Source organism: Osmerus eperlanus, chromosome 7, assembly GCF_963692335.1.
Source record: "Osmerus eperlanus chromosome 7, fOsmEpe2.1, whole genome shotgun sequence".
NCBI classification, from domain to species: Eukaryota; Metazoa; Chordata; class Actinopteri; order Osmeriformes; family Osmeridae; genus Osmerus; species Osmerus eperlanus.
Genome location: NC_085024.1, coordinates 1,667,769 through 1,691,470, shown reverse-complemented (window position 1 = coordinate 1,691,470; position 23,702 = coordinate 1,667,769). Strand labels below are relative to the sequence as shown.

Below are 23,702 nucleotides of genomic sequence, written 5' to 3'. Positions count from 1 at the left end.
GAACATTTAATTATTTTTGACAGATTTATATCCTTAACATTAATCTTGTCTGAATGTTATGTCACTGACCTGATTATGCAAATCTCATGGGAGCGTCCTGATTGACAAGTGCCCTGCCCCTTTCTGTGACATCACACCAATCAGGTTTTGTGATTTCAGTCACATGACATCCATGCTAAACCTATAGTAAAAGAGTGTAGGACTAGACGTTGTCATAGCAGGATAAAAACACACTGGAGCTTAGGTGTCCCACATTAACCAGTGTCCCAGATTACCCGAATTCACCCTACCTGAGTATTGTCTGCTGTTTTATACTTGTAGATGTTGTTAGACATAAAACTGTACTGGGGCACAGGCCCCAATTCCTTTTTTCCATATATAGAAACTCCCCTTGCTTAACCAACTATACAACAGTTCAACGACACAAGTTTGATATCATCTTTGTCAGGGACATCAATAGTTAATGCGAGCGAGCATGTTTTAGTCAAAATAAGATGATCGTAGGTTTATCATTTCGAAACAATCTTTAGTTTTGTAATGTTTTCTTAGCCTACCTCAATTCTGACTTGTGTGCCGAGTCCGACACCTGGACTTCTGTGTGCGTGCTGCAGTGGCTATTTGGCAAGTTCAGAAGAGCTCTGACATGGAATTCTGCGTGCATCGGTTTGTGTTTTCAGTTAAACACTTTTACAAGCGTTGATTGGGATCCCGGTTAATTTTTTCCGGGATTATCAATCTAAATTAATGCACTGACTAATAAAGTAAATTGTTAAAAGTCAAACTTTAGATTTTACTGGGGCACAGCAGATTTATACTGGGGTACGTGCCCCAGTAAAAAGGGTCTAACGACGCCCCTGGTAGTCAGTATACGTATGCCTGGACAACGGTTTCTATTCTAAAAAGGGATGAACCCCATTTTACTATTATAAATCACACTCTGTTATGTTCAGTTAATGTTTATTTGACCAACAGTTGTATAAAAACATAAGATCAATTTACACTATATACAGTACCTTCTCACAAATGAAGATGCAGTAAATAATTAATTAATTTGTATCTGATGTCATTATTCTCTCTGGAGAACCGATCTTTCTGCAGTCCCCTCTTGTTGCATCTGCTGTAACATCTCTTTAATGATGATGCAACAAGTTGGTGAGTGTGTGTGGGGTGTTGGTGAGTGTGTGTGGGTGGGTGACAGTATGTGTGTGTGTGTGCATGTGGTAGTGTGTGTGTGTGTGGTAGTGTGTTTTTTCTGCACCAGTTCTAGGTATGCCGGCTTTGTAAACTCCAAATGCACATTATCTGTTGTAATCAAACACAACATTCTAGTCTCAATATTGGCTACAGGGTCACAAGGTTCACGATCTCAACACATCACTGTTCAGTGACTGAGTGGCTTCATTATTACTAGGTAAACATGTCAGGCGTTTCATTTCACCCTTTTAATTTATTGCACTTCTTTCTTTATACTGTAATTTGGCAATGCTGCTGACTTTGGTAAAGGGTCATAAATATCTCCATGAGGTTTAAGAAAGACAGGAAATATGCAGCCTTCATTTCACCAGCGGCGCTATGGATCCATACTCATTTCATTAAGCAAACATTATTTACATGTTCTTTATACCACTCTGGCTTTTGAACAGTCCATAATCACCTCTTCACACACATACACACATATTCAAAAACACACATGCACAGCCCTTCTGAGTGCTCAAATAGAGCTGGCTCTTAGGTACAGCAGGGGATATGAGGGACATTTAACCCATATTTGATACTATTGTCATGCTTATTTGAGAAGGGTATCAACCAGAGCAGAGACCTTAGAGGATATGTCCTAAATGTCAGGTCCGCTTCCCTCCTCAAACTCATCAAAGCAGCGCTCACTCCACAACATCAATCAGTCCCTGTGTGTGTTTGTCTTTTTGGGTAAACGACAAACATCCACATTTGTATGCTGATCAGTCACAGCAGGTGTTTGCACACAATACCTATTCAGAGACGATAACGCCCCGTGATTCCAGGAAGCCGTCGGTCCTCGTCGTGATGCGTCTTACAGGAGCGTATCCCTCCACGGGCCGCCTCTAATCCAAGGAGGATGTTTGCTGATCAAACAGAGACACACGGGGAACGAACGCTCTGCCAAAACATAAACAGCAGTCATATCCTGTCTCCACACGCCAAAAACAACATGTCGGCCCTTAGGCGTCACGGTTCAGAGAGCATTGACCTCCCTTTGCTTGTGTCCCCCTCCTCCTTTGGTGGGGCTGGAGCCTCTCAGACAGGCCCTGCACACGTGCGAGGACAGACACCTGCGGACGCGGCAGGTGAAGGCCTGGGTCACGCTGCCCAGAGTGCCACGCACGGCCGAGGACGACAGGTAGAAGATGAAGGGGTCCAGGCAGGCGTTGAAGGTGCTGAGCAGCAGGGCCATGTCCCTCCAGTCCGGGCTCTGCTTGGTGATGAACCCCACCACGTGGGACACGTTGTAGGGGCCAAAGCAGAAGAGGAACACCAGGAGGGTTCCCAGCGCCAGGCCGATGGCCCGGAGGCGCCGCCGCCGGCCAATGTGGGGCAGCCGGGACAGGATGCGGATGAAGTTGATGTAGCAGAAGCTGCAAATGATCAGCGGGATGCAGAAGAGCACCAGGCACAGCTCCAGGCGGACAGGAAGCAGGATGTCGAGCTGCGCGGGGGTAAAGCCCTCGTAGCACACGTTCCTGTGCAGCTGGGCGCTGTGGGGTTCGGAAGTGGCGTTGGAGGCGGCGAGGTGGTGCTGGTGGCCCGTGGGGTTGTAGTAGGGCATGATGAAGACGATGCTGAGCTGCATGAAGCAGAAGAGCCAGAAGAAGACGCTGGCAGCCACGGCGTAGCGCGGCCGGCGCCACAGGGAGTGTTTGATGGGGAAGGCCACGCCCAGGTAGCGCTCCACGCTCACCGCCGTCAGGAAGAAGATGCTGCTGTAGATGGTCATGTAGAACACGAAGCCCGACAGGGGACACAGGAAGTAGGGCAGGCTCCAAGTCATGTTGTTGGACACTTCCTGCATCTTGAAGGGCAAGAAGAGGAGGAAGAGGAGGTCGGAGATGGTGAGGTTGAGAAGGAGGATGTCGATGGGCGTGGCTCTCTGCCTCACCTTCCGGCTGAAGGTGAAGAAGGCCAGGGCGTTGGCCGGGAAGCCAGACAGGAAGGTGACCAGGTAGACTGACAGACACAGAGCTGTGTGGCATTCCTGCATGGTGCTGTCAGGGCTAGAGGTGTTGTGTCTGGATAGAGGAGTGTTGTGTCTGGATAGAGGGGTGTTGTGTCTGGATAGGGGGGTGTTGTGTCTGGATAGAGGAGTGTTGTGTCTGGATAGAGGGGTGTTGTGTCTGGATAGAGGAGTGTTGTGTCTGGATAGAGGGGTGTTGTGTCTGGATAGAGGAGTGTTGTGTCTGGATAGAGGGGTGTTGTGTCTGGATAGAGGGGTGTTGTGTCTGGATAGAGGGGTGTTGTGTCTGGATAGAGGGGTGTTGTGTCTGGATAGAGGAGTGCTGTGTCTGGATAGAGAGGTGCTGTGTCTGGATAGAGGGGTGTTGTGTCTGGATAGAGGGGTGTTGTGTCTGGATAGAGGGGTGTTGTGTCTGGATAGAGGGGTGTTGTGTCTGGATAGAGGGGTGTTGTGTCTGGATAGAGGGCTGTTGTGTCTGGATAGAGGAGTGTTGTGTCTGGATAGAGGGGTGTTGTGTCTGGATAGAGGGGTGTTGTGTCTGGATAGAGGGGTGTTGTGTCTGGATAGAGGGGTGTTGTGTCTGGATAGAGGGGTGCTGGGAGTCTGCTTCCTGGGTGAGGTTCAGCCTTGGAGGGTTTCCTGTCCTGGCTGGTCTTCTTCCCAGATCCTCATGAGCTGTAGACAGCAGAGCAGAATAGCACACTGAAAACGTTCAGTTTACTGTGTACGTTAGTGTTGTCACGGTAACAACAGTACCAGTGAAATTTTGATACCAAAGCAAAAAACTAAAATAGGTTACTGAACAACTCAAATTCTTTGACAGTAACAGTGACCTACAATATCTAAGACTTTAGCCTACTGCCAACAACAACAGAACATTAGTACAATCACAATGCATGTTGGTCTGAAGGTATAACATGTCTGGACATTAGTACAATCACAATGCATGTTGGTCTGAAGGTAGAACTGGGGTCCGTTCTCCGTACGTCGCTTATTACATCCAAGATCAAATGACACATCCAAGATGACATCATCTTGCTTATCATGATCTGGCTAATTCGGTTCTTCGAACACCCATGTTGTTTATGATTAGTATAGCTGGATTGAGTTACGTTGGTCTAAAAGGGGGTATGTATCGATAGTAGAAACCTTGATCAGCAACGCTGCTATTGGCTGCTCACATAAGTCTATGGCTGCTCACCGTGGCCAAAATGAGCACCCTGTTTTTTCCGCAACAGAGCCAACAGAGAGCAACAGCTTCCTCGAAGGTTACTCCGAATTTGAAGATTTTATCAGAACACCAGGAAACACCTCAAAGTCTGCAAAATCCAAGAAAGAGGGCTGGCAAAAAGTAGCAGACCAAATTAAATGTAGAGGAGTGACCACGCGTTTTATCGCTTATTACAGTAAGCTAGGCCTATGTTTTATTTTATTTTTTCTCAAATGTATTATGTAAATGGCACCCTCACAAAAAACGATAGGCTATCCTCTCAAAAAGTATAGGCTAGCATGTATCTGTATCGCGCTGTGCTTAAGGAGCCTATCTATCACGCAATGAGCAATTAATTCGGTTTCATGTTAAATTCTGCTAATTATTCTTGCACCTTCTGCAACAGGTTCCTGTAGTAAAAACGGACAAGACATGTCTGTGACAGACTTCCTGTATCACCTCTGCTTGTAAAGCCTCATTTTAATCGTGTTTACATAAAATAAACCTGCTCCCGAGCAGGTTTAAGCTTACGGACCTGTTGCTATGTCAGCAAGTCCAGGATGAGCTTCGAAGAACCGAACAATCCAAGATAATGACAAATCGTCAACAATCAAATCCAGCTAACTGAGTTAGCGACGTACGGAGAACTGGCCCCATGTCTGGACATTAGTACAATCACAATGCATGTTGGTCTGAAGGCAGAACATGTCTGGGCTGAGTGTTAAGATAAGATTAAGATAACGCAGCAGATAACTTAGAGATCAGTAGAGCTCAAAAATATCAATCTTGACCTGAACATCATTTATAAGAGGTACAATAAGTGGATTCAACACGCTTCATGTTGCTCTTAAAAGTTTGCCGCGCAACATGCACAAAGTAAATATACATCCAAAACTCCAAAACATATATTTTGGCAAACTATGTCATCTATGATGACATGAACGGTGATGTTTGCAAATTGGTTTCTGGTGATCGACGATATTCTCATTGTTATCTGCCTCACACCCGAAGTATTTCCATACGTGGCTCTTCCACAGAGGGTCTAGCGACCCCCCCCCCCATGCCCCAGGTAAGAGGGTCTAGCGACCCCTCCGTGCCCCAGGTAAGAAGGCTAGCGACCCCCCCGTGCCCCAGGTAAGAAGGTCTAGCGACCCCTCCGTGCCCCAGGTAAGAAGGTCTAGCGACCCCCCCGTGCCCCAGGTAAGAAGGTCTAGCGACCCCTCCGTGCCCCAGGTAAGAAGGTCTAGCGACCCCCCCGTGCCCCAGGTAAGAAGGTCTAGCGACCCCCCCGTGCCCCAGGTAAGAAGGTCTAGCGACCCCCCCGTGCCCCAGGTAAGAAGGTCTAGCGACCCCCCCGTGCCCCAGGTAAGAAGGTCTAGCGACCCCTCCGTGCCCCAGGTAAGAAGGTCTAGCGACCCCCCCGTGCCCCAGGTAAGAAGGTCTAGCGACCCCTCCGTGCCCCAGGTAAGAAGGTCTAGCGACCCCCCCGTGCCCCAGGTAAGAAGGTCTAGCGACCCCCCCGTGCCCCAGGTAAGAAGGTCTAGCGACCCCCCCGTGCCCCAGGTAAGAAGGTCTAGCGACCCCTCCGTGCCCCAGGTAAGAAGGTCTAGCGACCCCTCCGTGCCCCAGGTAAGAAGGTCTAGCGACCCCCCCGTGCCCCAGGTAAGAAGGTCTAGCGATGCCCCCGTGCCCCAGGTAAGAAGGTCTAGCGACCCCTCCGTGCCCCAGGTAAGAAGGTCTAGCGACCCCCCCGTGCCCCAGGTAAGAAGGTCTAGCGACCCCTCCGTGCCCCAGGTAAGAAGGTCTAGCGACCCCCCCGTGCCCCAGGTAAGAGGGACTAGCGACGCCCCTGTTCGGAACTACTGTAACTTCAGTAATTCTGGTATCGCCCTGTTTTTGGGGTTGGTTGGTACCAGAGTACCGTTTTTTCTTTTAACACTAGTGTACATAGGGTTAGGGTTAGTGTACATACTCTATATGATTGTTTAATTTGTGAACAAATCATCTTCATGGTTCTGTACACAAACAGGCCCATAATGTTACAGTACTTGTCTTAAACTGCTAACACACAAACACAGCTACAATCCTTATATTACTGCTAACACGCAAACACAGCTACAATCCTTATATTACTGCTAACACGCAAACACAGCTACAATCCTTATATTACTGCTAACACGCAAACACAGCTACAATCCTTATATTACTGCTAACACGCAAACGCATCGCCGTAAACAGAACTGCTTCAGCAGCAGCCGTCTGCACACCAGCGATGCCTTTAGCTCCTGAGGCCACATATTCACTGAGTCAAACCGCAAATGGAACCTTTTACACAGTGAATTTAGTTTAGCAAGGTAAGTGAATGAGCGTTTGGAACAAAGCAATGTCTGTAATTGTAGATGAATTGAACAGCAGTACTCACCGAGTCATCATGCAGGCCACAGAGCCGGGCAGTCTGCACCCGGCTCATCAGGAACAGAAGTTAGACATCCTTTATTAGTATTTTATTTGTGGTGTTCAGATTAGTTATTAGTGTTCCAGCTCTGCTGACGGAGCTCTGCTCCTCTCTGCTCTCGTTCTGCAGACGTCTATCAGTGACCCAGAAGCAGCTGTTCGACAGTATATGCACTGTTAACTCTGCAGTATAAACACTCACGTTAAGATTGTGGAAATTTGATTTGATTAGCCGCCAGATTAGCGCCTGCATATATGACTGCAATCTCCCGCCCTCTCCAAACAGTCTCTATGGCGACGCTGCGCTGACCTGCTCAGAGGGAAGGGGGGGGGGGGGTGAGGCTGGTGGAGTGAGGCTAAAGGCTGGTGGAGTGAGGCTAAAGGCTGGTGGAGTGAGGCTGGAGGCTGGTGGAGTGAGGCTGGAGGCTGATGGGGGAGGCTGGTGGAGTGAGGCTGAAGGCTGGTGGGATGAGGCTGGTGGAGTGAAGCTGGAGGCTGATGGGGGAGGCTGGAGGCTGATGGGGGAGGCTGGTGGAGTGAGGCTGAAGGCTGGTGGGATGAGTCTGGTGGAGTGAGGCTGGAGGCTGGTGGAGTGAGGCTGGTGGAGTGAGGCTGGAGGCTGGTGGGGGAGGCTGGTGGAGTGAGGCTGAAGGCTGGTGGGGGAGTCTGGTGGAGTGAGGCTGAAGGCTGGTGGGATGAGTCTGGTGGAGTGAAGCTGGAGGCTGATAGGGGAGGCTGGTGGAGTGAGGCTGATGGAGTGAGGCTGGAGGCTGATGGGGGAGGCTGGTGGAGTGAGGCTGGAGGCTGATGGGGGAGGCTGGTGGAGTGAGGCTGAAGGCTGGTGGGATGAGGCTGGTGGAGTGAAGCTGGAGGCTGATGGGGGAGGCTGGTGGAGTGAGGCTGGAGGCTGATAGGGGAGGCTGGTGGAGTGAGGCTGAAGGCTGGTGGGATGAGTCTGGTGGAGTGAGGCTGGAGGCTGATGGTGGAGTGAGGCTGGAGGCTGATGGGGGAGGCTGGTGGAGTGAGGCTGGAGGCTGATAGGGGAGGTTGGAAGTAGAAACTTATTATGGGGGGGTCATTATTATTTTGAGTGTGAATAGCATCCAGAATACACCCGTATACAGACAGACATCCATGACCCTCTCGTACTTGAAGGGCAGGTAGAGGAAGAGGAGGTAGAGGAGGAGATGATCAGGATGATTGGAGGGTATTCATCTCTTTCTGGCACAACTTCCTGCTGAAGGTGTGGACAGCCAGAATGTTGTCTAGGTAACCTGACACCTGTCACCAAGGCGATGACATCCCCCCACCCGTTTTACAAAAGCAATAGGTCACTTAAGGCTGTGATTTACGGCTCAGCCAACTCAACTATGGCATGGCAGCTCATTTATGCTTATTGCATTGTGATTGTCAAGGCCAATAAGTGAGCCCAAGGGCATCAATAATCAGAGTAAACAGGAGACAATATACTCCCAGACAACATCCGAACGGAGTGATTAGTCCAACGCTGTTGTACTAAATGCTTTATGTTCATGCCAGTTCCACACAAGCTGACGCACGTGGGGTCCATATCAGCGCAATCCCTCTGTCTACACACACACTCCGTCCACACACACTCTGTCCTCACACACACTGTCCTCACACACTCTGTCCTCACACACTCTGTCCTCACACACTCTGTCCACACACACTCTGTCCTCACACACTCTGTCCTCACACACTCCGTCCACACACACTCTGTCCTCACACACTCTGTCCTCACACACTCTGTCCTCACACACTCTGTACACACACACTCTGTCCACACACTCTGTCCTCACACACTCTGTACACACACACTCTGTCCACACACACTGTCCTCACACACACTGTCCTCACACACTCTGTCCACACACACTCTGTCCACACACACACTGTCCTCACACACTCTGTACACACACACTCTGTCCACACACACTCTGTCACACACCACTCTGTCCACACACACTCTGTACACACACACTAGGTCTACACACACTCTGTCACACACCACTCTGTCCACACACACTCTCTCCCGGGAGAAAACACACACTAATTAAAGAAAAACACCTCACATGACCTCAGTGCGGTTAGTTAGTTAGTTGTACTTGTTGACCAAGTTATTTATCTATAACTGGATAGCAACCTATAGCCAGACTGTATAGCTAACTACAGCCAGACTGTATAGCTACCTATAACCAGAGGGTTGGTGGACAGGGGGTGACAGCTTTAGACAGGGTGAGGTGTTAGACAGGGTGAGGTGTTAGACCGGGTGAGGTGTTAGACTGGGTGAGGTGTTAGACAGGGTGAGGTGTTAGACAGGGTGAGGTGTTAGACAGGGTGAGGTGTTAGACTGGGTGAGGTGTTAGACAGGGTGAGGTGTTAGACAGGGTGAGGTGTTTGACAGGGTGAGGTGTTAGACAGGGTGAGGTGTTAGACAGGGTGAGGTGTTAGACAGGGTGAGGTGTTAGACGGTGAGATGTTAGACCGGGTGAGGTGTTAGACAGGGTGAGGTGTTAGACAGGGTGAGGTGTTTGACAGGGTGAGGTGTTAGACAGGGTGAGGTGTTAGACAGGGTGAGGTGTTAGACGGTGAGATGTTAGACCGGGTGAGGTGTTAGACAGGGTGAGGTGTTTGACAGGGTGAGGTGTTAGACAGGGAGGGTTGGTGGACAGGGTGAGGTGTTAGACAGGGTGAGGTGTTAGACAGGGTGAGGTGTTAGACAGGGTGAGGTGTTAGACTGGGTGAGGTGTTAGACAGGGTGAGGTGTTAGACAGGGTGAGGTGTTTGACAGGGTGAGGTGTTAGACAGGGTGAGGTGTTAGACAGGGTGAGGTGTTAGACTGGGTGAGGTGTTAGACAGGGTGAGGTGTTAGACAGGGTGAGGTGTTTGACAGGGTGAGGTGTTAGACAGGGTGAGGTGTTAGACAGGGTGAGGTGTTAGACGGTGAGATGTTAGACCGGGTGAGGTGTTAGACAGGGTGAGGTGTTAGACAGGGTGAGGTGTTTGACAGGGTGAGGTGTTAGACAGGGTGAGGTGTTAGACGGTGAGATGTTAGACCGGGTGAGGTGTTAGACAGGGTGAGGTGTTTGACAGGGTGAGGTGTTAGACAGGGAGGGTTGGTGGACAGGGTGAGGTGTTTGACAGGGTGAGGTGTTAGACAGGGTGAGGTGTTTGACAGGGTGAGGTGTTAGACAGGGTGAGGTGTTAGACGGTGAGATGTTAGACCGGGTGAGGTGTTAGACAGGGTGAGGTGTTTGACAGGGTGAGGTGTTAGACAGGGTGAGGTGTTAGACAGGGTGAGGTGTTAGACAGGGAGGGTTGGTGGACAGGGTGAGGTGTTAGACAGGGTGAGGTGTTAGACAGGGAGGGTTGGTGGACAGGGTGAGGTGTTAGACAGGGTGAGGTGTTAGACAGGGTGAGGTGTTAGACAGGGAGGGTTGGTGGACAGGGTGAGGTGTTAGACAGGGTGAGGTGTTTGACAGGGTGAGGTGTTTGACAGGGTGAGGTGTTAGACAGGGTGAGGTGTTAGACAGGGAGGGTTGGTGGACAGGGTGAGGTGTTAGACAGGGTGAGGTGTTAGACAGGGAGGGTTGGTGGACAGGGTGAGACAGCTTTCTGATGTCTGGTTGTGATCCAGCTCACCCAGCATTCCATCCATGATGAGGTCACGTCATCCTCTGTGTCAGATGCTGCTTTCTGTGGCTGGATGATAACATCAGACCAGCTCTGATAATCACCTTTGAAGGACACTCAGTGCTAGGCCAGGTGGCTGCTCCCAGCCACTCCCAGAGCTGAACACTTAACATGCAGTCTGGCTTCCAGAAGCAAGACAGGTCTGATTCAATGGCTGCTTCAAACACAGAGAGACACAGCCATCTGGATCAAGGACAGACAACCTGTAACTATGGAACGACTGTCATGTAACTATGGAATGACTGTCATGTAACTATGGAATGACTGTCATCTATCTATGGAACTACCATTCTATAACTTTGTAACGACTGGAGGGACGTATTGTGGGCTTTACCCCTGCTGCTTCCTGTTTACTGTGACATCATACGTGGGTTCTCCTAAGAACATTGTTTTCCTCTGGGTCATGGAACAAGTGTGTCTGTCATGACAACAATGTCACCACTAATCATTAACTCTAACCCTAAACAGAACAAAGTCCGCACCTGCAAGCTGGCAAAACACACACACACATACACACACACCTATGCACACACACACACATACACAAAGGACACGTTAAATAGACAGGCTTTCTATAGAGAATGAGAAGTCTTATCGAGGATTATTGGGAAACATCCACAGAAGCTTCTATGGGCCTCTGTTGGTGGCGTTCAAAAAGACAAATCAAATATAGATCAAATAAAGGCAGAACCATTGAGACCATCTTCATAATAGAATAATATCAGTTTACATTTCACACCTCCACTCAGCCCCAGCCTGGTGCTCGGAACCCACAGCCTCCAGAGCTGATGAACATGAGGGTGTGTATCAAATCTGTCTAGCAGGTGTCATGTTGACTTACTGTGTCTCTGGAGGGGGAGGGGTTGAAACACTGCCAGGTGGAAATTGTGTGTTTGTGTGTGTGTGCCTTTCCTAAGTCATTGTCAGGAACCATATTATAGATGTTCAAGCACTATGGTCCCAGTAATATTTAGGATGTTTGATTGGTGACTATTTGTAAAAAAGAAATTATGTTCTTTGTCATTCTTTAATAAATGTTCAAACAAATACACAAATTATGTTACTGGCTGGTGGTTACTGGCTGGTGGTTACTGGCTGGTGGTTACTGGCTGGTTGTATCTGAGTGGTGGTTACTGACTGGTGGTGACTGGCTGGATGTTACTGACTGGTGGTGACTGGCTGGATGTTACTGACTGGTGGTTACTGGCTGGTTGTTACTGGCTGGTGGTTACTAACTGGCTATTACTGGCTGGTGGTTACTGGCTGGATGTTACTGGCTGGATGTTACTGGCTGCTGGTTACTGGCTGGTTGTATCTGAGTGGTGGTTACTGACTGGTGGTGACTGGCTGGATGTTACTGGCTGGATGTTACTGGCTGCTGGTTACTGGCTGGTTGTATCTGAGTGGTGGTTACTGACTGGTGGTGACTGGCTGGATGTTACTGGCTGGATGTTACTGGCTGCTGGTTACTGGCTGGCTGCTGGTTATTAGCTGGATGTTACTGGCTGGATGTTACTGACTGGTGGTTACTGGCTCGATGTTACTGGCTGGTGGTTACTGACTGGAATTTACTGGCTTTTGGTTACTGGCTGGTTGTTACTGGCTGGTGGTTACTGGCTGGACTGCACATTACTTTATCTTCCATTGTTTATTTAGTCTGTATCCAACTCTTTTAATTTGCTGACTGTGTAGCAGTGCAGGACAAAACACTAGTTACTGTATCGTGCTCGAGGTTTCCTTCAGACAGGATACAGCTACTGGGTTCACTGTTTTCTCTGTTGTGGCTGGAATCAATATTTTCCTGTGAGCGTTTTCAGGCAGTGTCAGACGGAGCAGCAAGCGTTCCTGCTCCGTTTATCTGTTGGACGACAGCCAATTGTATCTTTGCCTTTGGCTCATGTTTCGTGTTTTAATTTCATGTTATTGAACAAGCAATGTTGGGCAGCCACACAAATTGAAAAGGTCTTTAGAAGTGAGGGGAGAGGTTGGCAATCGATAGCATTATTCTGTCTCACACTTGGCTCCCTCTGGTGGCAGGAGAAGGTACAACAGCTCCCTGAAGGTGTTCATCCCTGGCTGGTAGGCTGGATGCTAGGGTTGCTCTGGGACCTCCAGAGCAGACAGGTCAGTACCCTCCTCCAGGGGCTGGGTGTAGGACAGGTCAGTACCCTCCTCCAGGGGCTGGGTGGAGGACAGGTCAGTACCTGTCCTGTTGAGTGCTGGTAAGGGGCCCAGGGCACCTCTGAGACCTGGGGAGAGAGGAAAGAGGGTGGAGTGGTGTGCAGGGGTGTGTGTAGGGGGTGGTGTAGGTTAGTGTAGGGGGGTATAGGGTGGGTGTAGGTGGGAGGGGAATGAAGTTGGCAGGAAGGGTGAAGAGTGGGGTGGGGGGTGAAGGAGGTAGTGGGGGTAAGGGGTGTGGTGAAGGGTGGTGTTTTACCTGTGGCGCTGGAAGGCACAGTAGATACCCAGAAAGACCATCACCACGACGACAGCCAGAATCACACACACAATCAACATCACTGGCAAATCTGAGGCCGGTGGGCTGATGGTGGCTGAAACGAGAAAACACACACACACACACCCCAACATTTCTCAGAACAAATGCAGCTTCTGCATCCTGTGAGATTCTTTACTTATTCATTTATTTATAACTCCAGAGAACTACCCAGCCAGATCTAATTACTGGGCCAGACAGGGCATATCTGGTTGGGAGCATAGCTACTATACATTTACATACAAATCAACCACAGGAAGCAGCATCAGCAAGCAGGGACTTATCCTCCTGGCTGCTCAACAGAAACCCCCCAGACAGAGTAGTTTACCCTGCTGTAGGGTTACACTCCAACCCTGCTCCTGGAGAGATACCCTCCTGTAGGGTTACACTCCAACCCTGCTCCTGGAGAGATACCCTCCTGTAGGGTTACACTCCAACCCTGCTCCTGGAGAGATACCCTCCTGTAGGGTTACACTCCAACCCTGCTCCTGGAGTGATACCCTCCCATGTCCAGTAGATGAACGTACAGTAGGTTCTTCTCCAGTAACTTACTGAAAGAGGAAGGTGGGGGGGTTGAATCATGCCCTGGTCCAGACATCTTCCCTGTGGCGTCATAACACACTGGAAAAACACACAGGGTCACAATGATTCACACTGGTTCATATTGGTTCACAATGATTCACCCTGGTTCATATTGGTTCACAAGGATTCACAGTTGTTCCTAGTGGTTCATACAGATACACAGTGGTTCATAGTGGTTCATACAGATACACAGTGGTTCATAGTGGTTCATACAGATACACAGTGGCTCGTAGTGGCTCACAATCACAAGGCCCTGATTTTCTGCATTTTTGGCAAGATGGAAACAAGCAGTTTGAAAGCATGTCGGCTGTCAAACATTAGACTAGAGTTTACACACACAGAGTCATTATAGGAATTGTAAGGTTCTCATAGTAATCTCACTTACCAAGTGTCAGAAGGTTCCAGAACAGGACCAGAGCTGTAACACACCAAGTCATGACTGAAGACGAGAAAGTTGGGTACAGGTGATCTGACAGGCAGGTGAACACGTCCTCCTTATCTCCTGCTGTTCCCAGGCAGAGCCAGAGAATCTCCTCCCTGTCTTATAAATCTGACTCAGCAACAACCTCCTGAGTCCTCAAGATCAATTCACAAGGAAGAAGATAACCATATCAATGAGTAAGTACACATAATGACTGTTGGCACAGGGCAGTTTGTGATCCCTGTAGACACTGGTGTCCTTACAGCCCCTCAGCGTAAACATGACTTTTATAGAGAACGCCCCACCCAGACAACGAGGGGTCATCAAAATATTTTATTATATTCAATAAAACGTGATCTCATAAAACATCTACTGAAACGGGTGCAGTCAGACCCAACCTGTTGGGTAACACACACTAGCTAACACACACTGTTGGATATGCACAGCACAGACACAGCTAACACACACTGTTGGAAATGCACACACTGCAGCAGTCAGCCACAGACACAGTTGGACTGTGTATTTATATTCAGAAGCAGAGCATGTATGACTGCTGTCGGCTACACACACACTGCTTAAACAGAACACAGTCTCTCTCCCTCTCTCTCCCCCTCTCTCCGTCTGCTCTCTCTCTCTCCTTGTCCCTCTCTCACGCTCCCTCCTCTCTCTCTCTCTCTCTCTCTCTCCATGTCTCTCTCTCTCCTCCTTCACGCACCGTAGGGATTATTTTCAGAGTCATTTAAGTCACATAAAAGTGCTTAATTAATAAGCCCTCGTCGGGTCCCCTTCATAGCTACTGGAGCACTTCCTGTTCAGCACGAGGACAATCCCTCTAATCAGCATCCAGAGACTCTGAACACAACAAGAGACTCTGAACACAACAAGAGACTCTGAACACAACAAGAGACTCTGAACACAACAAGAGACTCTGAACACAACAAGAGACTCTGAACGCAGCACGCAGCAGCCAAATAAACACGTCCACCGTCTTCTCTCCGTCGTCACCATGGAGACACCAAGAGGTCGGGTCAGCGAGCCGGAACCTTCCCCGCCGCAGGTCATGGTCTCTTCTGGGTTCTCCTGAGTTCTTCTGAGTTCTCCTGGGTTCTCCTGAGTTCTCCTGAGTTCTCCTGGGTTCTCCTGGGTTCTCCTGCGTTCTCCTGAGTTCTCCTGGATTCCCCCGAGTTCTCCTGGGTTCCCCTGTCCCTGGAGAACAGAGAGCTTGTCATTACACAGCACACATCTATCTTAACACGCTCCACTGACACGCTGACACACTCTGACCAGTGAAACACAGATGCAGTCAAACAATGTGCTGAGGCAGACAGCTACACGCACACTAAACAGACCAGCAGGATGGAGGCAGACAGCTTGTCATTCAGAATAATTGCTGCTCTGCCAAAAAGCTACCTACCTCCCAGCCTCCTGCAGGACACATTACAGGCTCTGGACACGGCACAAGCACACACACACATACACACACATATATGCTCAGGCACAAACACACACACAGGCACACACACAGGGATATACACATCTGCTATAAAACTGATGAGTTTCACTCACCTGGTGTAAGAATGTGCATGGGGGTGGGTATGGGGGTGGGGGTGGTCATAGGGCTAGCGGCGAGGGTGTGGCTGGCTGGTATGGTGAGGGTGGGGTCTGTGGGTATGGGCATGGGGGTGAGGGTGGGGTCTGTGGGTGTTGCCAGGGAGACGGTGTGGATGGGACTGTCTCTGGGCTGGGGGCATGTGGACGGGGGGGTGGAGAGGGTGCTGACCCTGGTCTGGCTTCTGCACGCGCTCTCTGGGCAGGGCCTGGAACTGGGCCAGGGGCAGCACCGGGGGGGGCGGGGGCGCTTGCGTCTGGGCCACGGAGTGCAGCAGGGCTGCCTGGGTCTGCTGGTGGCGGTTGTGGAAGGGGTTGTGGGTGGTTTGCGTGTGCACTGCCAGGGCCGTCTGGGTGAGGTTGCTGTGGAGTGGGGGGAGCTGGGTGGAGGTGGGGGGCAGTCTCTGTGAGGCGTGTCCAGTGTGTGGCGTGTTGGCGTGTGGCGTGTTGGCGTGTGTGGCATGTTGTACAGCCCGGAGTGTCTGTGGGATATGATTTGGGTCTGCCAGTGTTCGAGTGTCTGGGCCCTGTGGTGGAGATGGGCCCTGTGGTGGAGCTGATGGGCCCTGTGGTGGAGATGGGCCCTGTGGCGCAGCTGCGTGGTTAGCAGAGAGCTGCCTGCTGTTGTGAGGCCCCTGGATTTGGTCTTGTGGGTTGTGTGTGTGTGTGTGCCCGGAGGCAGACAGATCCCCACTGCGCTGCCGTTCTCTTTGCCTCCTTCTGTCACCGCTGGCGTGTGTGTGACTTGCTGCCTCGGGCTGGGGGGCACTGCTGTCCCTCTGAACCTCCGTCCCAACAGAGGTGGAGGGGCTGGTCTGGGTCCGTCTGCCCAGCGACGGGGCCTCCTCTCTGGGGAGGGCTCTCCTCCGAGGGGGGGTCTGGTTCCTGCGGAGCCGGGAGGGGGGTGAGTGCTCCCTGGGGGCAGGGGGGTTGGGGTAGGCTGGGGTGCCCATCAGGTGGTCCCAGGGGCGCTGGCGGGGGGGCGAGGGGGAACCACGGGGGGCAGAGCTGCCGTGGGCGCCGCGAGGAGTTCCAGAGTGGGCGTGGCTCTGACGGGAGTGGGCGTGGCCTACGGAGTGTGTGTAGCCAGTAGGAACAAGAGGGCGGGCCTCCGGAAGGTTGCGCGGGTAGGGCTCGCCCCCCGTCTTGCCCCGCGCCCCGTCAGACAGGAAGTCCCGGTGGTTGTTCTGAACACCAGACCGACCACTGGTCACATGGCTCATTAGAATGCTGCTCTCCTGTTGGCTGTGGGGCAGCTGGGCCTGCTGTGGTTGGTTATGAGACAGTTGTGTGTGCTGGCTGGTTTGAGGGTTGTATGCAGGGTTGGAGGTGAGGTTGGCAGGGTAGGAGGTGAGGTTAACAATCACGCTGGGCATCTGAGAATTGTTGTTGTGCTGGCTGGAGGCTGGCAGGGCGTTGAGGCTGACCTGCACGGTGGGGGGCACAGTGCCCCCCTCCCCCGCCTGGATCACTACGCTGGGCTGCTGCTGGGCTGCTGGGTCCGGGGGGGCACTGAGCGTGTGTGTGTTGGGGTGGCCATGCTGTGGGTGTGAACTGGTATAGGTATTGTGTGGAAGGTCGTTGCTGTGGCTGTTGCGTTGGAGTGTTTGGGGGTCCCTCTGGAGGTTGTCCTTCCTGTGTGTGTCTCTCAGCACATCCAGGGGAATGGTGTAGAAGTGGGGCGGGTGGTTGGGGGGATCCTGGGGGGGCGTCGAGCCGTGCAGTTGAGGCTCTGGAGGACGGGCTGGGTTCTCTATGCCTGCTCCTGCAGAGACCGGACCCTGAACCTGGGAGGGAGAGGAGGAGAAAGAGAGAGAGGGAGGAGAGAGAGAGAGACAAGAGGGGGGGAGGGAGATAAGGAGGAGAGGGAGGGAAGAAGGAGAGGATGTGCAAAAGAAAAGGTGCGTGTAAGCACAATAAAATAGATTTTGAATAGACTATGCATTACTCTAGAGAGAGTTTCTTACTATGAGATGTTCTGGGGGATTCTTTCGAATCAAATCCTTCAGTTTCTGGTTCACTGCAATAAGCAACATGTCAGCACAATTTCATAAGTGTGCACACATACTTTCCCATGTGCACATGCACTTTCTCACACACACATTCATACACACTCTCTCTGTCACAGACTTGCACACACTCTCACACACACCATCACATACTCACCCTTCCTCCAGCCCACCAGCAGTATAATGGCAACGATGATTAAGATCAAACCAACCACGCAGCCGATCACTATCCCTGCCACAGCCCCTGGACTGAGACAGGTGGCTGAGATGGGGAGAGAGAAGGAGAGAGGGAGAGAAAGGGGAGGGGATTGAGGAGAGGACAGGAGGGAGGGAGGGAGAGCAGAGGGAGAGAAAGGGGAGGGAGGGGAAACGAAAGAGTGATGAGGTGGAGAACTTATGAGCTAAGCAGTTCAGGTACACTGCTGGCACACGGGCAGTTCAGGGCGCACGGGCAGTTCAGGGCACTCTGGCAGCATGCGTCATCCGTTCATTAACCTGTGTTAGCCAGTCAAGCCCATTGGGCCACGTCCGGTAACGCGGCATTAAAAGGCGTTTGATCTGTGCAGCTGCCTGCGACCTTACACACAATACCCAACATGCAGTGTTGCATCCTTCATCGATTAAAGCAATGGTATCAGGTATTCAGTTTAATGTGCGGTGTTCGGAGCCCTCAGCATGCAGTCTGCTCCGGAGCCCATGTATCCGCCTGCTGAGGAACTAAGGAAGCAGCGACCAATACATGTTCAAATCTAACACGTCTTGACTGAAATGAGCGAAGCTATTTCAGGCATGGCACTCGAGCAGCCCGCATCATCCGCTCATTAACCTGTTAGCCAGTCAATAAGGCGGCATTAAAAGCCCGCTCGGATACGCACACTCACCCCCGTTCAGTAGAGGTTTTGGGCACGGGTGAACCGGGCAGCCGCCCGGGGCGGCATGAAGAGGGGGGCTGCAATTTCCCAAGCGCATCAAATTAAATTAAGCCTCCCACTATCCTTAAGATTCAAACACACTACCAGCAGAGGGCGCCAACTGCGACACATCATATGTCCGTGTTGTGGTTTGCGCCCGGGGGGGGGGGGTGGGCGCCCAGGTTGGGATCCTAACCAAATGTGCCCCTGGTTGCTGCTTGATCAGTGCTGCTGTCCTCCACCATCCCCTTCTCCCCCTTGCTGTCTGTATGTTCTGTCATCAGGGGGATTATATCTCTATTGGTCCCTGCCTCATATGTCATGTATGTATGTGTCGCATTGAGGAGGAGGGGCAGATAGAACCAAAACTGTACTGCACTGGCACATGACAGTTACTGTTCTGTTGATAGTGGTACTCAAGTGTCTCGTGGAAGTTGCTTTGGGTGTCTTGCAGATTTTTTGTGGACTCTGCCCCACGGCAATTTTAGAATGGGAGAACCGGCTGTAAACTTTCCATTGATTTTCGAAATATAAGTTAAACTGATTGTGCTAACCGACTCCAAACCATACTTTTGACGTCTCACTACAAGCTCACCATACAAAGTGGTAAATTTAGACATTATGTTGCATATAGTGTAATGATGTGACTGTAATGTAAAGCAGACTTGTACACACGTAATGACCTAGTAACAACTTATTTTACTCCAACTGAATTTAAGCGTGCACATGAGCCACCGTCGTAGACTCTCCTACGTCTCAAATGCACATGCATCATTGTGTTGTCAAGCAGTGCCTCCTACCTGTGATGACCAGGTCTGTGCCCTGCTGTGACGTGCCCGCTGTGATCCCGTTCCTGGCCACGCAGCTGTACCGGCCGCTCTGATTGGCCGAGAAGGTCTGCAGGGTCAGCACGCTGCTGTCTGGTTGGCTGGAGGCCACGGGCTGTCCGTTCAGAAGCCATGAGAAGAGGGCAGGGGGGAGGGAGGAGGACGAGCAGGCCAGCTGAACGGTCTGGCCCACGACCGCGTCCACACCCCCAACACACTGGGCTGGGGAGGACTTGGTGATCTGGGGGGGGTCAGGGCCATCTGGGGGGGGCGGGGGGGAGAAAGGGTGGGGAGGTGGGGCAGATATTAATGCTTAGATCAAAGGTTCAACATGAGCCAGCTAAGCTAAGGCAGAGAGCTAAGCTAAGGCAGAAAGCTAAGCTAAAGCAGAGCGCTATGCTAAGGCAGAGAGCTAAGCTAAGGCAGACAGCTAAGCTAAAGCAGAGCGCTAAGCTAAGGCAGAGAGCTAAGCTAAAGCCGAGAGCTAAGCTAAGGCAGAGCGCTAAGCTAAGGCAGAGAGCTAAGCTAAGGCAGACAGCTAAGCTAAGCTAGCAGGACTTACAGTAGACAGTGAGGGTGTTGCTGGCGGTGCCAGCACTGACAGGGTTGCTAACGATGCAGGAGTAGCTGCCAGCATCGGCCCTCAGAGCCGGGTAGATGAGCAGGGAACCCTGGGAGATGGTGACGCGGGCGCTGGCGGGGAGGGCAGTGCCGTCCCTGCTCCACTCGACGCTGGCCTCCGTGCCCGAGGCCCAGGAGCAGGCCAGAGACACGTTCTTGTTCTCCAGAGACACCGGAGGCACGGAGAGACTCACCCCCGTCACGGCATCTAGGGAGAGAGAGACCAGTGCTGCATGTCTATCACAGAGAGAGAGACCAGTGCTGCATGTCTATCACAGAGAGAGAGATCAGTGCTGCATGTCTATCACAGAGAGAGAGACCAGGAGGGGGAAGGGAGGAGAGAGGGAGGAGCAGGAGAGAGAATGTAGGCCTGTAAAGCCCTGCTACGTGAGGGGTTTAGAAAGACACACAGGCACAGATGGAGCGTTCAAGGACACAGGGTGGTGGTGCCATTTGGCCGGAGTCCACAGCCACATGATTGGACCAGGAAGAGAAGGGAAGAGTGAGTGAGTGAAGAGCAGAGACAACAGACACAAACAAGCACGAGGCTCTGATCACTCTCCTCTCTCCACTCCAGACATCAGTAATTACAACAGAGAACCGGGATCCTTTCTTTGTAATCACTTCAGTTTAGTATGTCTCCTTGTCCCTCCCTCCACCCATCCCTCCCTTCACCCATCCATCCCTCCCTCCACCCATCCACCCATCCCTCCCTCCACCCATCCCTCCCTCCACCCATCCTCCTCCTCCCTCCCCTTACCGAACACCCTGAGTAGGATGGTTCTGGTGCTGGTTGTGAACCCTGTGCTGGTCAGGGGGTTCACCTCCACGCTGTAGTTCCCTGCATCCTTCAGTAGGGCGGCGCTGATGCGCAGCTGGGTGGCGCTGATGCTGACCCGGCCCTGGTACTGGGACGGCGCGTTGGTGACTGGGCCGGCCGCGGTCCACGCCCCCAGGGGAGACCCGCCTCCAGGGTACCTCCAGCTTATGGAGAAAACCTGGGACACGGTTTTCACGGTGAAGACGATGTCTGTGCCGGTCTGGACCAGAACTGGGTCGGGCTCGAACTGGATCTGGACCGGAGTCTGGGGAAACACTGCTGGAGAGAGGACTGGGGGGATGGAGGAGGAGGAGAGGAGGGAGGGAGGGAGGGAGGGAGGGAGGGAGGGAGGGAGGGAGGGAAAAGGAGGGAAGGATTGAGGAGAGAAAGATTGGAGGGAGGTGAGAGTACAGAGCGAGGGAGAGGAGGGAGGAGGGAGAGAGAAGGCCAACTATATAAGCATGGGGACAGATGGCAGGGGTCTTGTCAGGCAAACAACAGCAGTGTTCTAATGCTGAATTGTAGCAGGCTAACAGGACAGGAAGTGACAACCAGAGGCAGGAAGTGACACACCTTTGAGTGACATGGCTCAGCGCACACCAGAATGTTGTCAAGCAGGTCCAGCAGGATTTGCACTAATAATATCTCAAACTATTCTGACCACTCCTTCATAAAACCTTCATGCCCAAACCTCGTCACACACTTTCATTCTCTATACATTTACAATATATATATAAGTATTCATTTAGCTTTCTTCTTTTATCCATTTATACAGTCTGGGTTCTGAAGTGAAGCCACCAAGATAGAAGTGTGGGGGAGAGGAGAGAGAGGTCTTACCTGCTAACCACAGCAGGAGAGGCAGAAAGGGGTTCATCTCTCAATCTGGACGCCCTGAAAGGAACAAATAAAACACATGGCGACGTGTTTAGTCTCCACCCTCATGTCTGTAATCACGTCTCAGAACAGGAGCAAGCTTTGTTTATGTTCAAGAGAGAGGAGTCATCCTATCACTTCCTGTTTCTGGAGCATACCTGTGAATGTGCCGGGAGACCACTCCTTCTTAAAGGGCCAGCACCTTTTTGGGAAGTATTTTGGCACCTGGCTGGAGAGGAGTCTCCTGTTAACCCTGACTCTTATCTTGTTTTATTCAATTCAATAAATCTTTATTGTCCCCAGAGTGTGATTTCTGCATGTTCATGCATGTTGTCTTGTTGCTTCGTTGTGCAAACTCATCGATATCAAATTAATCACTCAATAAAGTGGCCAGCCACATTCATTGTGTCAGTGTGACGCTAGGCCTCACAGGTCTCCAAACAGGTGCAGTTGGAGGCGTGGCTGGATCATTACCTACGGCTGATGAACTACACCAGCGCAAAGGATTAGATAAGAGCGTCTGCTAAATGACTAAAAAAAAGGTGTTCCCCAGGGGGTATTAGGGTGGCTTCTGCTGTGAGAGCGGATTTCCAGTCATGATTTTTTAGCATTCAGCATGCACACACTATTCTGCCATCACCACATCAGTAACCCGCACTCCCTTTGATTGTTGACTTTGTCTTCTCTCTCTCCTCTCCTTTCACTGTGTGTGAAAAGTTTCAAAAGGTTTAAAAAATATTTTCTACAAAAAGTTGCTAAAAAGAATTACAAACAACACTTGAAACGTTCGTGTGTTGTATTTGAAAAAAGTTTCTATAAAAAAGTTTTGAAAGGTTGAAAAACATTTATCGAAAAAAGTTCAAAAATCTAAAGTACTAATAACTTGTGTCCTGTTGTGTGTGAAAAGAAAGTTTTGGTACACTATGAAGGATTCAAAATCTATGTGTCTATTCCAATATGTAATGATGGTATTCAATGACACAAATCTGTGTTCTAGAAAGAGTGGTCTGGAGTCGCAGAGGTCCGATAATATCAGCTTTAATGCAGCAGTTGGAAATCAACAAGTACAGAGCTCTGGGGTTGTCTAAGTTTCCCTACCCGCAACAGAGTTTTGGGCTGGTTCACGAAGTCCAACTGGTTATCTGTCCCTCCCCAGCATATATATATATATACAGTGCAATTGAAACACAAGCAGTGGCGGTTCTACATTGAATTACACCCAGGGCGAGACGCCCTTCGCGCCCCCCCCCCCCCCCCCCCCTATTGAAATCAAAAGGCTGTTGTGGTAAGACCGATTATGTTCTATACAGCTAAAACAGCCTGGGGTCAAATTGACACCAAACATAATAGGAGGGTTACATAAACATGCCCTTACACGCTAAATGTCTGTTATTACATGCTATATTAATATAACTTTTAGGGAGGAACACTTTTAGTTATGACGTTAAACTATACTTTGTCACGAAATATAGTTGTAGCAAATAGCAAATGTTCGTCTTTGAAACTACCTACAGATTTGAAAATTCCGTTGGCTAATTACAGGGCCTAACCTAAATAATGAAAATAAATAATAACTGAACTTGTAACAGTTGTGTTGCAAAGCACACTATTATGGTGAAATGTTATCTCGTGTTTGTTGAGTTAAAACCGAAATATTGTTGTTGCATAGCAAGCATCATAGCAAAAAGGCTAACAAACGTAAAAGTTAGCCTATACCCATTTTTTTTTTATTCGCCATTTCGCCACACAGTGAAATGATAGAAAAGAGAAGACCGCTTCGCGGCGCGAATGCGCTGCATGTCTATAGTGAAGTTTTGTCAGGCTATGATGTGAGGTCCAGTTGCCAGCGTGACACTAAAACAGGTAGTAATGTAAACGTTTTACTTAAGTATATGTCAGAACCAACACTTCTTTGAGTGAAAAAGTGTTGTCAGTAGGCCTACTGCACTT

At 50.6% G+C, this 23,702-nt stretch overlaps 2 protein-coding genes across 3 annotated transcripts; both read right to left on the bottom strand.

The window, feature by feature from the left end:
- Positions 1-951: 951 nt before the first annotated feature.
- Positions 952-3,359, bottom strand: LOC134023871 (free fatty acid receptor 2-like). Of its 2 annotated transcripts, XM_062466229.1 has the most exons (3): positions 3,134-3,359; positions 1,687-3,046; positions 952-1,656 (listed from the first exon to the last, which is right to left on the bottom strand). In XM_062466229.1, exons 1-2 carry the CDS (start codon positions 3,233-3,235, stop codon positions 2,213-2,215), a joined length of 936 nt encoding a protein of 311 aa, XP_062322213.1. In that variant the 5' UTR covers positions 3,236-3,359; the 3' UTR covers positions 952-1,656; positions 1,687-2,212. The 2 variants fall into 2 exon arrangements, with proteins under 2 accessions (XP_062322213.1, XP_062322212.1); XM_062466228.1 differs by having other exon boundaries at positions 1,687-3,359.
- An 8,235-nt stretch (positions 3,360-11,594) lies between these two features.
- Positions 11,595-21,897, bottom strand: si:dkeyp-97a10.3 (trithorax group protein osa). The gene is made up of 11 exons (XM_062466446.1): positions 21,717-21,897; positions 20,820-21,170; positions 20,001-20,267; positions 19,412-19,699; positions 17,858-17,962; positions 17,659-17,711; positions 15,650-17,478; positions 14,048-15,289; positions 13,633-13,701; positions 13,024-13,138; positions 11,595-12,835 (listed from the first exon to the last, which is right to left on the bottom strand). The coding sequence occupies exons 1-7, from the start codon at positions 21,751-21,753 to the stop codon at positions 15,703-15,705; spliced, it is 2,877 nt and encodes a 958-aa protein (XP_062322430.1). The 5' UTR covers positions 21,754-21,897; the 3' UTR covers positions 11,595-12,835; positions 13,024-13,138; positions 13,633-13,701; positions 14,048-15,289; positions 15,650-15,702.
- Positions 21,898-23,702: the final 1,805 nt, after the last annotated feature.

What these genes read in the sequence shown, in the direction of transcription:
- si:dkeyp-97a10.3 (XM_062466446.1), bottom strand. Translation starts at nt 21,753, where the DNA reads ATGAACCCCTTTCTGCCTCTCCTGCTGTGGTTAGCAG. An exon ending in CATCCTACTCAGGGTGTTCG is followed by an intron (nt 20,268 to 20,819) that starts GTAAGGGGAGGG and finishes CTCTCTCCCTAG; the next exon opens with ATGCCGTGACGGGGGTGAGT. An exon ending in CAACACCCTCACTGTCTACT is followed by an intron (nt 19,700 to 20,000) that starts GTAAGTCCTGCT and finishes CGCCCCCCCCAG; the next exon opens with ATGGCCCTGACCCCCCCCAG.
- LOC134023871 (XM_062466228.1), bottom strand. Translation starts at nt 3,235, where the DNA reads ATGCAGGAATGCCACACAGCTCTGTGTCTGTCAGTCTACCTGGTCACC.